The sequence below is a fragment of the Microplitis mediator genome, chromosome 5, assembly GCF_029852145.1.
Source record: "Microplitis mediator isolate UGA2020A chromosome 5, iyMicMedi2.1, whole genome shotgun sequence".
Classification (NCBI taxonomy): domain Eukaryota; kingdom Metazoa; phylum Arthropoda; class Insecta; order Hymenoptera; family Braconidae; genus Microplitis; species Microplitis mediator.
The window spans coordinates 11,359,166-11,374,906 of NC_079973.1; the positions used below are offsets into that span (position 1 = coordinate 11,359,166).

Genomic DNA, 15,741 nt, shown 5'->3' on the forward strand with positions numbered 1-15,741 from the left:
TTTACAAGTAATGAAAAACACTTTATTTAATTAACAGAAACATATTTTGCGAAAGTAATCGGTGCCCCGCCCCCTTAAACGCCTTTCTATTGACGCCTTTATTGACTTTGAAACTCTTAAAGTTTTTGTAAACGATGGTTTAGATAAATTTTTACCCTTAATAACTTGAATTGGTTAATTAATGTTGTCAAATTATATAAATAGCTCATTTATATTTCACAGAAAAAAAATTTTTCTTGGCTCAAGAAAATTTTTACTCGCCTCAGGAAAATTCTCGCTTCCAATTCTTAATGCAAAAATTTTGGCTGGCAAGTAAAAAATTTCTTAGCGCAAAAAAATTTTGTCTCACCCCAAAAAATTTTTTCCTGGCTCAAGAAAATTTTTTCTTATCCTAAAAGATTTTTTCTTGGCTCGAGATAATTTTTTTTCCTTAAGACAATTTTTGCTCCCAATTTATGATGCAAAAAATTTCTTAGGATTAGTGAAATATTTTTGGCATATGAAATTTTTTCTCGCCTCAAGAAAATTTTCGCTTCCAATTCTTGATACTAAAAATTCTGTCCGAAAACTAAAAATTTTCTTGGCGCAAGAAATTTTGTCTCACTTCAAAAAATCGTTTCCAGGCTCAAGAAAATTTTTTCTTATCCCAAAAAATTTTTTCTTGGCTCAAGATATTTTTTTCTCGCCTTAAGATAATTTTTGCTTCCAATTCATGATGCAAAAAATTTCTTAGGATTAGTGAAAACTTCTTGACATAAGAAATTTTTTCTCACCCCTCAAAATTTTTTCTTGGCTCAAGAAAATTTTTTCTCGTCTCAAAAAATTTTTTCTTGACATAAGAAATTTTTTCTTGGCTCGAGGAAATTTTTTCTCGCCTCAAGAAAATTCTTGCTTCCAATTCTTGATACTAAAAATTCTGTCCGAAAAGTAAAAATTTTCTTGGCGCAAGAAATTTTGTCTCACCCAAAAAAATTTTTTCCTGGCTCAAAAAAATTTTTTCTTGACTCAAGAAAATGTTTTCTTATCTCTAAAAATTTTTTCTTGGCTCAAGACAATTTTTATTTACCCTAAGAAAATTTTCGTTTCCAATTCTTCCTGCAAAAAATTTCTTAGGGCGAGTAAAAATTTTTCCGTCAAAAAATTCTTTTTTCTGTGCATGATTTAAAAACTCTATTTTCTACTGTTTATTTTGATCCTACGAAGTCTATATATACTCTATTAGCATATCTACAGTCTTTCATGTGTACTCATTATTTTTGCTTACCTATTCACAACTGCCTATTCTCCACCGAAGTCAGGGCAACAGGTTTAAATTTATGGAACAATAAGAAGTAGTAGTGTACGTGTAGGACGTTTCTCTCTTGCTCACTCATTTGCGATTACGGATTACGGATAGAATCTTCTTCCCTCTTGACTTTCTCTGTTGCATTGTTTTCTTCTCACTCTTCTAGTATCTATTCGCTTATGAGAAAGAAAAGGAGATAGAAAAAGAGAGAACGAATAACCAAGAGGCTATCAAACTCTCATAAAACTGTCAGCCGCGACCGCCTGGCTGACTTATGTGCGTCCTTTCTTTTTTCCCTTTGCTTCTTATTTCATTTATTTCTTTTTCTCTTCTTTTATCTCCTTTTTCCGTATAGCTTTGGTTTGTTACCATTGTGAAACCTGTTTATCTGTTACGTTGTTTTTTAATAAAATAGGCCAATGTTATTACATAAAATAATTACTAGAATATCTAATAAAACATAAGCGGGATTTGCATGTATATGGCAATAATATAAAATAAAGTTTGAAAGGGATCAAGAAATAATCGTTTTTCTTGGAGCGGCTAATCTTGATTATGTATCCTTATCAATCTATTTATGATTTAACTAGTTCTTTTGATTACTCTTGAACGAGTGGTACGCGGGGGTTCACATAAAAAATAAATAAGGAGACACGCGTGCGCGCACATTGCCCCACGTTGAATAACAGCGACGGGAGAACTGCTCACTCCTTGGTGACGTCGAAAAGGCCAGAGAATATGTTGAAGGAAAGACGAAAAAGCTAAATATATATATGGATATATCAAGGGGAGAGACGTATGACAGAGAGAGAAAATGTAGAAAAGAAACCCCCTCTGCTGGTTGATACCACGAGCTCCAGTGTATACACCGTAGCCCCCCTTGATGGACTTTATTTTGTTTCTCTGTCTCGGGTCCCCCACCACTCTGTCAGTAAAACATCCCTCTATTCCTGAAATTCTTCATCCCCTTTACTTATTAACTTTCTCTCTTTATCGCTGGCTCTTTTCATTCTCCTACTTGCTCTATGTCCGTGTGACGGGTAATGCTGGTGATCGAGAAAACAGGGTTAAAGAATTTGGTACGCCGACGGCGTTAGTAGTACAAGAGGAAGATGGAAATTCACTAGACAGAGAAAGAGAGAGACCAATCAAGGTTTGACGAACGACGGGGATTGGTCCGTTCTCCTGACACGCAGCGCGGGCACGTGACAGCTACCGCACCGACTACGAGGATCGCGGTTCAGTACGATACCACCTCCCTCCGCGCACGCAACTGCACGAGAGAGGCAGCACATGGGCAGGCTTGTCTCGGCAGCAGCCTCTATACCTCTATTTTCTTACTGTACCCGAAGGCGTGTGGTGCTACACTTAAAGTGAGACGGTAACTCGAGCCAGTCTTAAATTGTACGCCGTCACTTGGTCTCGAAACAAACTGTAGTGTTGATCAAACTTTAATGTCTACGAAAGTGCCCGCTATTTTTTAAAAAAACTTTTTAAATAAATACGTGCTCGTGTAGTGAAATCAAAATTTGATTTTTTATTGTTTAGGTTTAAGAAGTTATTATTCCTTGTGATAATTGTAGCAATGTAATTCAAGAAAAAAAAAAAAAAAATAAGAGTAACATAAACAGAGAACCGTCAAATGAAGGTGATCTTTCATAGATTTCTCAATGGAGCACAGGCCTTGTTCACGCCAGGCAGTAGTAACAATAACGTGTCAGGTCTCGCGAGTTCCCCGTGGGTAATTGTGCCCGGTAAGGTCGTAAAGAAGCGGAAGACAGTTTTATAGTCCCGACCCACGTGGCGCTCGTAAAGTAACTCGGCTCTTGTGGCGGTTGCTTACCTCTCTATTAGTTAGTGTGATCCTCCCCATCGTTCATTATCGAATCATTATTGTGGTGATAAATCATTCATTTGGTTACATGATAACTTGTTAATGATAAAAGACCTTTAAATAGCTATAAAAAGTTGTATAAATAATTAAACGTGTTGAAACGTAAGTGACATGTTGCTACTAAAGCGTAATTTTTGGTAATTATTCAGCAAAATGATCAGTTAATTGTTTGGAGTTAAAGTAATTTATGAGTAACATAAAAGTACAAATGCTGTGAACAAATTCAAGTGACGTTGTTGCGATACATTTGCATGATATCGCACGTAATTGTTTTTTTTCCAACGAAATCAAAAGTGCTAGGAGTTGACCTATTCAACCAACAATGAGTTCCTATCAGTTCGTAAATTCATTAGCAGCCTGTTATGGAGGCCAACAACCCCAACAACAGCAGCCTCGTCCAACACCTAATTCTCCAAGTGAGGCTCTACAAGCTGCATCTCCCGCCGGTAATGATTACTATAATCCTAATGCAGCAACAACTGGTTATCCAACTCCATGCTATTCACCACAACAGCACTATCCTCAACATCCTTATGCAACACCAGCATCAGGACTGCAGCACCCAGCACCAACGGGGATGATTGACTACACCCAATTACAGCCTCAACCGAGGCTAAATGCAACAGCTTCGCAACATACCATGCACGCTCAACAATCACAGCATCACTCGCAGCATCATTCTCAGTCCCAAATTCTGTCAGACCCAACTGCACCGCTTTTGCAAGGCGTAACACCTTCATCAGCACCTTCAACATCAAGTTGTAAGTACGCCGATTCAACTTCTTCGACAAGCGTAGCTTCGCCCCAGGATCTCACGACATCAACATCACGAAATAGTCCGACGCCACTAGCTGGTACTAGTAAATCTAGTACTACAATTACATCACCATCTGGGAGTTCCGCGAGACCCTCAGTTGCGGCATCTGCATCATCACCACCCAGTGGAAGTTCCAGAGCTGTTGCTGAAGGCAGCACATCTCTAACGACAGCATCTTCGGCATCATCACCAGCTTCTTCCACATCTAGTACTTCCAGCACTGGAAATAATTCATCTAATAAAGCCAATTCCAGTAATAGTAATCCTCCTCAAATATATCCGTGGATGAAAAGGGTTCACATCGGACAAAGTGAGTAGAAAATTTTATGTATTCTCATGTTAAGCGTTTTAAGCAACACCCGTGTAGAATTCGTTCCACAAAGGTACATCATCGTGAACTTCCCAATTTGAGACAATTCTGAACTTTGAGTTGATCATTTTTTGAACTTTGGAAACTTTCAACTCGGAAAAAAGAGCAGTAGAAAAATCACAGTTTTCAGTGCAAAAACAAGGCCCTTGTATAAAAAACAAAGTAATAGCTTGTACTGTAATAATTGAGTACTTCTTGTAACACAGTTATTACTATTATAGATACCAAATTTTACAGTTTTTGTTGCGGTTTTAGTTGAATGAAGTTTTATTATGAATGAAACGCTACTGAGGATTCAAAAAAGTCTGATATGAAGCTGTAACAATAACTACGTTTCAGAAATGATGTAATTTTTACAGTTTCGAAGTAGGATTGCTAATATTTGGAACTGTATTTTTCCGTGGAGTTCAAAAAATTTTTGCTGAGTACTTTTCAGGCATAATTTTCTGAATTGTTTGAGCGAAAGTAATTCGACTTGAAAATTTGTCTGGTATGAACATTAAAAACAAGGCATTTAAAACAATGAATGCTTTTTGGCTCGTGGTACTCTCTAAACATGAATTAGTAAAAATAAGTGAATATTCACATAATTCGAAGTGCAAACCAAACCAATAATTTCAAAAAGTGGTTCGGTTGGCACTCAGAATTAGTGAATATTCACTTATTTCACTTATTCATGTTTAGAGAGTAAGAGCATTCAAAGAACTAGATCTACAAATTGAAATTTTTGTCGAATTTTTCGTAAGTTCTAGAAATGATCAACTCAAAATTCATAATTGTTTCAAATTTTGATGTTCGTTGTTATTAAATTTTTTGGAACGGTTTTAATATGGACACCGATAAGATGGAGAACTTAAGAGGTGTTTCGTGGAATAGTTAAAAAGAATCACGACTTAACAGAATGGTAGAGCTTGATAGAAGGGTCCAGAGGCTATTATCGCCTTTTGAAGCACTGCGAGTGAAAGGTCAGAGATCTCGTGAGAGGTTGCCATTCTTGGGTTTTCATTAGGAGTGCGATTGATTCATAACTCAAAATAAAAATAAGTCTAACAATACACACTCTTTATGCTTCTTTTTTTTTTTAAACAAAAGCGATATAATTTTTTTTGACTATTATCTTTTACTCGCTTATAATATATAACACGTTTTATGACGTGAATATTCATTTACTAAGAATTGATAACTTTATCACTTCTCTGTTTAACAATATGACTACAATGGGAATCGTTCCATAAATTATTTGAATGTTAATCGGTTTTTTACATGAGTATAAATATTTTCTCATATATTATAAAATACACTAATTTTGAAAAAACTTTAAGATTATTAACATTCTTATGTTTCCACAAAAAATTCATTTTGAGATGTAAATATTGATAAAGAAATATTTTTAGTGTAGGTATTTAAGTGTTGACGATACATTACAGTTTCGGAAACCTGTTATAAGTTACGAAAAAATTTAGTGACCGCGAAACAATAAATAACACAGTTGAAATATTTAGCTTTAATGTGTCAAAAATTTATGCATCCTTAAAATATTTGTTTGATCGTAATATTTATGAGGAAATTATCATGAAAAGAGATGATATAGATGCTACAAAGACCCTTGAAATCGTATTAATCCTTGTGTAACATCATAAAATTAGGCTCCGACCAATTGCTTGGAAATAAATTACAGACTCAGCTTTTGAGAAGTTGCTTAGCATTTCTATTTTTTATCTCTTGATATATACTTATTGTATCTAATTATTCAAGTTAATTACAACTCATTATATAATTTTTTTCATAAATCGATTTTTGTATTTTTTATTATTATTGTCGATTTTATAAACAATTGGGTACAATGGATGTACTTAGTTAATAATTATTGTTGTGAATAAATTTCAGAATCATTTATTAATTGCATAACAAAGTCATAACACCATACGGGAATAGATTCAAAATTTAATAATTTATGATCCGGATTTAACGCGTTAGTAAAATTTCTCGTCATGATAATAAATAATTAGAATATTTATAATTATTTTATATTATTTTTATTTAACAAGGCCCAACAGCAGATGCCAATGATAGGGCCATAAGTTGTACAAAGATTCAGGATAACAAAAAAAATATAATATACAGTACACTGTTAAAAATATAATTTGAAAATTACAATACAAAAAGAATTGAATTTTCATAACTAGATATTTGAATTGTATTTTCGAAAAAAAAAAAAGGTGCAAATTTAATATACTTAATTTAATAATCAAGCTGGTATTCAAAATTAAGAAAAAAAAAATATGAATTTTAATAAACGTACTGAAAATTTATACTTGATTTTTAAATTTTCAAAGCAAGTATTGAAAAGACTAAAACATATATTGAATTATAATAATTCTATTTGAAATTTCATAATACTTATTTGAAAATTCAAAAAAAAGTATTTTAAATTCTTTATGAAATTAGTACTGAAATTTCAAGCACAAATGTATGTGTTTATTGCGTTATATACAATCTTTGAAAATTCAAACAATTTTTTTACAGTGTATCTATGATGTACTTGAACTAAGTTGCCTTAAACTAAGTTGAAGTGTTAGATATAATACGTGCTATAATATTTGCAGTTATTTGAGAGCTCGTACATAGAAAATCAATTGATTCCGTAGCATGTCTATTAATATTATTACAAATAGTTAATAATCTGTACAGTTGAGAGGATTGCGCAAAGTTTGATCTAGGAAAAGGATAAAAAGCATTTTTTGATCTATTACACTGTGACGGAATTATGAACAATACACTGAAAAAATTAGTGTAGTGAATACGGAGTAGATGATTTTTTATTTGTTTAGTCCTCTTGCAGTGAATTTCACACCGAAGGGGAATTTTGGAAAATATTAACTATAAAAAAACCGCAGAATGAAATCGCAGTAAAAATTGGAGTAAAATACTGATGCATAGTGAAATTAGGTCTTTTATTTTTTGACATTTATATTGAGTACGTAAATAATTACAAGTTCCTTTACATATATATACGCGACATAATGTTTAAAAATTATATGCATGATCATGAAAATTTTCACTTCATTTTTTATAAAAATTTATATTGAATCAGATCGTTAATTAGTAATTAATCTTTATGTCTACTCTAAATAGGTACATATATATGTATATATAATATTCTCTACAAGATGAGAGTTTTTTATCTTCATAGTATGAACGTACGTTCATTAATATTCAATAAACTTTTTTCTTACTATTATACATCGACACAATATACGCAAGTAGTTTATATGTATAAAAACAAGTGTATAATATGTAATGTAATTATTTAACTAGATATCATTAACTATATAGTCACGTATAATATAAATATAAAATATTTGATAATACCGAGAAAAAAAAGACGATACAGAATAATCACTTTATTATAATAAAAAATTTTAATTTTTAATCATAGCAAGAAAAGGGAATGAGATATGTGAGTAACATTGAAGCAACCATGGGGGGAAATATAGCAGGATTAGATTAGAGATCCCTCTAAAATAGATAATAAATAAGTACTACACATAATAAAAAAACGAGAAAATTCCATCATCGAAAAAATACTTCTTCTATTCAATAAATGAGAGTTAGCTTATAAAGTTACTTTGCAAGACTTTTGTGTATGGACGTGTAATTGCAATTCAAAATTATTAGATCTGATTTTAGTTAAACTGGACTATGTTCAGACTAATTGGTCTGTATTTGAACTAGTTGATCTGTTTTTGATCTTTTATAAAAATTTTAAGCTGTTTTTGATCTGTTGTTTAAAAAAACAATCACGTTATGGGCAGCCAAAACTAGAGTAATTCTTGAACTTGGAAAAATTTTGGTTCTAAAAATTTGCAAGTGTTTACCATTTACTCAGTGTCTTTTGTTTAAAAATATCGGCAGTAAATGATAGTTTGAGAACTTTATTTTTTAGTTGTTTAGACTGAGTGTTTATAATATTGAATAAAAGTAATAAAATTACTGTTACAATGTCAAAATATTTTTCTTAATTACTGGATAAAATCGAAAATATTTTTGCATTAGAAACCATCAAAGTTCTTGTGACATCTTAGTACGGGACCGCATTAGCATGTTTTAAATATGAAGAAAATTAATACAAATTTATAAATCTAGATTATTATTATTTAGATTTGTAAAGTCCTGTTTTTGATCTAAAGGCGATTAGAAGTAAACTAAAAATTATAGTAGAAAAAGCATGTTTTTGTCTTAAAAACAAATGAACACAGACTAATAATTATAACAAATAAGTTTGTTTTCCCGAGTCAAAAAACAAATACTAGTTTTATTCTCAAAAGCCTTGATTCCTTGGATGTTTTATTTGCCGCAGAAAGTAACTCTACTTTAGTACTAAAAATCCTCAATGAGAACTGTGAGGTCCAAGTGCGAATAATTAATTCATCGATTTTAAATTATAACGAAGGCCTCAAAATCCTCAATTTTGAGGTTCAAATGCGGATCAAATTATTCCTGCATGTTTTGAGTATTTTGAGGCTCTAATCCAGATTATGTTATTCCAGTTTAGTCCTCAAAGTGGTAAAATGGGTCGTAACTACTACTTTGAGGACTAAACTAGGATAACTTTCTATACCGTTGTCAATCTTAAATTCTAAATTGATCCTCAGAAACCTCGTTGAGAACTTTGAGACTTAAATTCCAATTTATTTTTTGACTCGGGCTTAATCTAAAAGTAATTAAAAACAGACTAAATATAATACGAAAATAAGTCTGAAATTAGCCTGGATAGGGACGAGTACAGACAAGAACTGACTAAATTTTCATGCACGGAGAAAAATGTTGGCCCGAAATATACCAATTTTTATTATGCTGTCGACAAACTTGAAACAGGAAGTGAAGCATCCAAAAAATTACTATGCATCACAATTATTATAATGTATGAAAGTAATTGTTATTAAAGCTTATCGATAACTCGCGCGTAGTAAATTTTGTGATACAGTATATCAATTTTCGTAGGAGCATAGTAATTTTTTGGATGCTTCACTTCCTGTTTCAAGTATGGTCGACCATAATAAAAATCGGTAAGTTTCGAGCCATTTTTCTCCATGTATAGAATAAATTTAAGTCAAAAATATTTAAATTTGTAATTTTTTTCGAAACAGATCTAATTTTTCGACTCGGGAATAAAAATTAACGCACATAGAAGTAAAATATATTAGTAGCACACTGAAAAAAATAAATATTTGTCCCAAATAAATCAATTTAGTTGTGGCTTTTTCAAAAATATTTCTTAATGACTAATAAATATATTTGATACAACAAAATTTTATAATTTAACGGACATATATAATTTATTTGTGGTAAGTAATTAATATATTTGTGGTAAAGATATTAAATTTGTGACAAATAACCTAAAATTTGGCGATACTATACATGTATTTGAAGCCCTTATGTATTTGTAGTAATTGGATCCTATACGAAAAAAATAGATATCCGTATGTATCTGTATGTATGAGACATATTCCAGATTTGCCCGGATATATATTTTTTTCGTATGGGATCATTTCTTTACCACAAATAAATCACTTATTTCACGCAATTAAACTACTAAAATATATTATATTTTTCTCACAATTAAATATTTATTTGGCCATATCCAAATATACGACATCTTTGGCTCAAATAAATCTTTTTTCCAGTGCATATATCTTTTTTTTTAAATTGTAATTTAATGTAGATAATCTCACTCTCCTAACCGACGGATAATTTTCATAAACCGAATTCACCTGCCTCTTGTGCCCTCTCTTACTTATTTAAACAGATAAGAAGACAAGAAACACTTCTCGTTTCATTCAATCGGATCTGCACGCGGCCGGCATGTGCATTAGTCCTAACGTGATTTACTGCGCTGGACCGGTATGATTCAGTCAGCGGGGAATTTGACGAAGAATTAATGGTATTATGATATCGTGTGTAACTCTATATATGTGTGCTCAGGCCATAAATCAGGTCGTATTGTGAGACAAGGAGAGGGGTAGCGGTTAACTTTTCCCTTCTTCATCATCGCTCGTAACCAAACCAAGATAGCCTTCGTACTCTCAGTAATACTTTATTGTTTGAGATTTGACTTTTAAATGCTTGATATCTACAATAACTAAATTACCTTCTGAGTTGTATAGTCATTAGTTCTGTGCTTCATAATAGATAACTAATTTTTATAGAATTTCGTGTACTCGAATTTTTATGTTTAAATAATGAAAAAAAAAAAAAAAATTACGTCTGTTTTATTTAAGAATCATCGCATTATTTCCATTCTAACTTCGGACAATGACTGAAGAACGATTAGTTTTGCTTTCATTCTTTTTTTTCTTTCATAGCAGAGTTGACGGAATTGCTGAGATTTTAAAATAAAATGTTCAAAATAATGTTTTCTATTTCATAACTTAGATGGTTAACTTTCTTGAGAATTACGACAATGAAGTGCTAATGCTGGAAATATTCTAAACTAGAAGATTTATATTTGCGTACTCGAAAAATTTCAAGGGCACCGGTATCTTCTACATTCATTTTAAAAAATTACCTGATTTATATACGTACCCTTTCGAATGGGCGTTCAAGGACACTGTAACTATACACGATATCCTTTCGTTGGTGAATCAGTTAGAAAAACTGACAATACAAGATATGCAAAAATTTTCGGTCTATAATTTGTCAACAATTACATGGATTTTAAATGCCTGACAAAATTTGAAGGCCAACTAGATGACATCGACTAACTTTTAGTCTTGTATATTTTCGAGCGAAATAAGAATCGTTTTTTGGAGAATATTTATTAATAATATCATGATTAATAAATACATAATTAAACAATTAATATTAATTATTTATGGGTACAGTAAAACAACAAATTGTGTAAAAACATTTTCATTGAATCAAAATAAATTTATACTGTAAAAAATAAGCGCAGTGAATACGGAGTAAATCCGGAGTAAATGAATTTTGATTTCACTCCGGAGTTTTGAAAAATATTAATTATAAAAAAACTGCAGAATAAATAGGAGTAAAAATTGCCGAGTAAAATACTGATGTATAGTGAGATAAGATCTTTTCAATTTTGACATATATATTTACGGAAATAATTACGGACTCCCTTTATAGACATTCACGTGAAATAATTTAATAAAATTATAAGCAGCTGATAGTGAAAATTTTCACGTTTATGAAGTTAAAGAAATAGATTTTCCATTTTCCATCATTACTACATTTTCACAGAGTCACAAACTGTCATATGACTTACGTCAGCCATACCACAAAATAATATTTTATATTGCACCGAAATATTAACGAATAATCAACACTACGTCACTACAACTATTAAATAATGTAACGTTTTTACTATGCATTGTATCAAATTATAATTAAATGAGTTACTGAAAAATTTTATGAATTAAAAACATAATATAGTATTTTTAATTATTAACATCTGGATCAATTATTATTAAAATAATTATATTTCTCAGAAAATTTATTCACGGAGAAAAAAATTAAGTAATTTTGACTAAATTTGAAAAAAAAATTACAATCTGAGAAGTAATCTCAAAACGTTAAGAAAAAATCAAAACTTTTGCATAACTCAAAGTAAAAATTACAACATATTATTTAGAATAATAATTTCTGTTGATTATAAAAATTACTGCATTCAAAATAAAATTTACTAGTGACAAATAAAAATTATAATGTACCAATAATTTTTACTATTGTACTTAGTGAATAGTAGTTAACGCGCTTTGTGAAAGATGTATTCCAGATAGTAATTTTTACAATCTCAAATAGTAATTTTATTTTCCGGCGTAGCAATTTGTCTTACCAACATTCTAAAATGTACTTTACCTCCGTAGAATTACATTGGCGATGTAATATTTATCAACTACGAAACAAAAGTTGCGACTAATATACTAACTTTTAATAAGTCTAATAGGGGAAGGGGGGGGGGGGAGCAAAAGGGGGTAGGGTAGGCAAAACAGGGTACCCTCAAAATTTGATAAAAAAAAATTTTATATTTTAAACGGTTTTTAAACACTCCAAAATCACTTCTGTAAATATAATTAAGCGTTACTTTGAATTTTTTTTGGTAAATTTTTTCAAAAATCAATTGTCAGTTGAAAAATATTAATGACGTTTGTTTTATGGTAAAAACTATTAAAATTTTTTTTTTTCCATTTGTATCCAATCAACATGTAAAATATAATTTTTCTTCATGTAAATTACTTACAAAAAAATTCAACTTAATCAAATTCGTTTAAAATCCAGAAATTTAATTTTTTACCTTTTTTAGGGGGTACCCCACTTTGCCCGCAGAGATGAAAAATTTTTTTTTTCAACGGTAACTGAAAATTTCTTCTATTTACTTTGAATATCATTAAAAAAAAAAAGATTTAGCGTATTTGAGTCCTCGAAAACTTGGTATTTCCTCAAGTACCCCCTTTTGCCCCTCCCTCCCCTAACAATTTCTACTTTTTGTAACATTGAGCTATTTTTGTATGAATAAGTAAACATTTATTTTTTCAAGCGAAAATTTAACGAAGCTTTATTGTAATTATTATGATAAGTGAAAATTACAATCTAGATAGTAATGATTGAAATAAAAAATTACTTTTCTACAAACCATCGTGATTTTTTTTATGGATTGTCATTTTTTATTTGAGATAGAAAATTTTTCATTGTGGTTGTAATTATTATTTAATTTTGACCTGCATTTTTCTCTGTGTTTCTATTAGATAGAAATTCATTTAAGTGTTAGAATTTCGACCCGAAGTGAATGCGGATTGAAACAAAATCCATAGTAACTCCCAACTTTTCACAGCGTAACTAAACTAAAGTATGATTTCAATAGGGTAGAAGTACCATTTGTGACCACTGCTTTATTTTTGGACAATTAGTACTCCATTTTAATTAATGGAAACGTATTAAAAAAATTTCATTGTAATATTGTGTTAAAAGTATCTTCGAACACCACTAAAAAATTAATAATATCATTGCGTATTTCACAAATTATTTTATTTTAAATTTCTAAATGCCCAAAACTGGCCCTAAAGTGGCCAAAAACGGTATTACTTCCCTGTAGAAAATAGGGTTAATGAATGTTACACCATTTATTCATGACATTTAATAATATACTATAATATCACGTATAATTATTATTAGATACATACTATTACTTAAAACGATTCATTAAAAACTTTTTTTCCAGTGCATGGAAGCATTTTATCTATCATCCATAATCTTAATTTAAGTACATGGTACTAAGAGCATAAAGATTTAATTATTGTGAAAAAATGCATGTCAATTTTGTTTAAGAGATTGCAGAGCTACTGTGGAATGTTCTTCAGCTTAAAGAGCTTATTCATAAGATTTATTTTGTTTGTTAAGACTTGATATTTCTGAGCTTGTCAAGTTTAAAAATATCTTATTTTTCATCTCTATCAACAAATATAACTGTTACTGCTAACCAAAAATAGATCATTTTGTATTAAATATTAATTCCAAAGCATTAAAAAATTGGCTCATCTCAAAACGGCTTACAAAATTCATTGAAAATTGATGGAAATTTTTTTTCACATTGTAAACAAATTTATTTTCTGATTGTTGTTGAAAAAATCAGAAAACTGTGTAACGTATTGTTTTTTGAAATTCAAATTTTTTCAGTAGATCATTAACTACACTGTAAAAAAAACCGGGGTAAGTCCAGGTGGTGTAGGTGTTAAAATTTTCTGTGTTAAATTACAACACCGAAAGCGATGTTAAAATTACTCCGCCGCCAGTGTAAATATTCTTTACCGGTGTTAAAATATTTTTCGGTGTTAAAAATATTTTACTGTGAATATTTTTAATTACTCGATCACTATACAGCTAAACAGTGTTTTTATTAATTAATTAAATTATTGGTGATTAAAATGGGGGGTCTAAAATTGTGGAATTTTTAAATAAATTACGTATACCATAAATAATTATACAGTTGCATTATTGCTTTTCTTAATAGTGTTTTATTAGACTATAATAGTATTTAATTATTATTATTCAATCGAATAATAATAATTACTATTGTTTTCCTATAATAAATTATTATCATATACATTTTTTAATGAATATTGAACTGTACACTGATTTAACACCAGTATTTTAATACCGCATACACCGGTGTTATTTCATTTTAACACTACAAAGTGTTAAGTTGAGTCCATTTTTAACACCGCTCTTTTTACAGTGTAATTATAGTCAATCGATCTCAAATACTGTCTATAAAGAAAAATGTGATTAGATACAATAAATTTTAATTGAGAATTCTGATAGCGCAAATAAAAGAAGGTACTAAATCCAATGTTGAATTAAAATTTTCTTGTGATGTCAAACAATGAAAATTGACATCTTCAATCGTGGAATTCATTGCTTACTTTTTCAATGGCACTCTCTAATGCTGATACACTAAATATAAATATTGTAGCAACAGAATAACGGTAGTATAGAAGTAACGCTTGCAAGTTGGTTTAAAATATTTTTTATTACGTTTCAATATATATAGTAATTAAAGATATGTAACATAGTCTCGAGCCACGATGAAACTACGTGTTAAGTTCCACCATGAAAAATAAGTCTATTTATAGAAAACTTATGACCTAAGCGGAGAATGTGACCAACAACCAAACGTCACTGTGAATAGATTTGTTGACTTTCCGCTATAAAAATTGAAGACTTATAAATAAATAAGAATTATCGGTTGTAGTTTGATTTTCGAAATGTGTTTTTTAAACAGATTTCAATGTTGATAACTTTAGTGTCTAATAGTTTCCGATTGTTTCGAATTGTTCTATCAATTTATCAAATTTTTCTCTTTCAATGTTGACACTAATTCAATAATTATTATTTGTTGGCTATTTAAGTAAAAAACGATTAGAAAAGTTTTTTCTATGAAGCTGTTTAATCACTTGAAAAGCTCTGAATTGATTTCTTTTGAAATTCAATTGAATGCTGGTCTCACTGTCGCTCATTAGTTATCGTGGAAGTTTTAAATTGATTAATTTGTTCAAGAGAAATCATGAAAGACAAATTAGAAAAATTATCATTGCTCATATTATTTTGGTACACAGAAAAAAAGGATTTCTCGGCGCAAAAAATGTTTACTCGCCCTAGAAAATTTTTGGCATTATGAATTGAAAACGTATACTTCCTCGAAGAAAGAAAAAAATTTCTCGGGCCAAGAAAATTTTTGTTTGCATTTCGTATCGTCATCATTTTTTTCTGTGTACTTGTAGGGCAGAGCGAGGCTAGTTGATCACTTTTTGGTTTGACCTTTCATAACTTTAAGACGATGAATCGGATTTAATCATTCT

At 30.4% G+C, this 15,741-nt stretch overlaps 1 protein-coding gene across 1 annotated transcript in view; it reads left to right on the forward strand.

Annotated features, from left to right (window-relative positions):
- Nucleotides 1–2,545: 2,545 nt before the first annotated feature.
- LOC130667854 (homeotic protein Sex combs reduced-like) overlaps nt 2,546–15,741 on the forward strand; it is a 56,616-nt gene continuing 43,420 nt past the window's right edge. Inside the window, exon 1 of the mRNA XM_057469725.1 lies at nt 2,546–4,306. Within this exon, the coding sequence (XP_057325708.1) occupies nt 3,502–4,306 (805 nt within the window). The 5' untranslated portion in view covers nt 2,546–3,501. The remainder of the gene's footprint in view (nt 4,307–15,741) is intronic.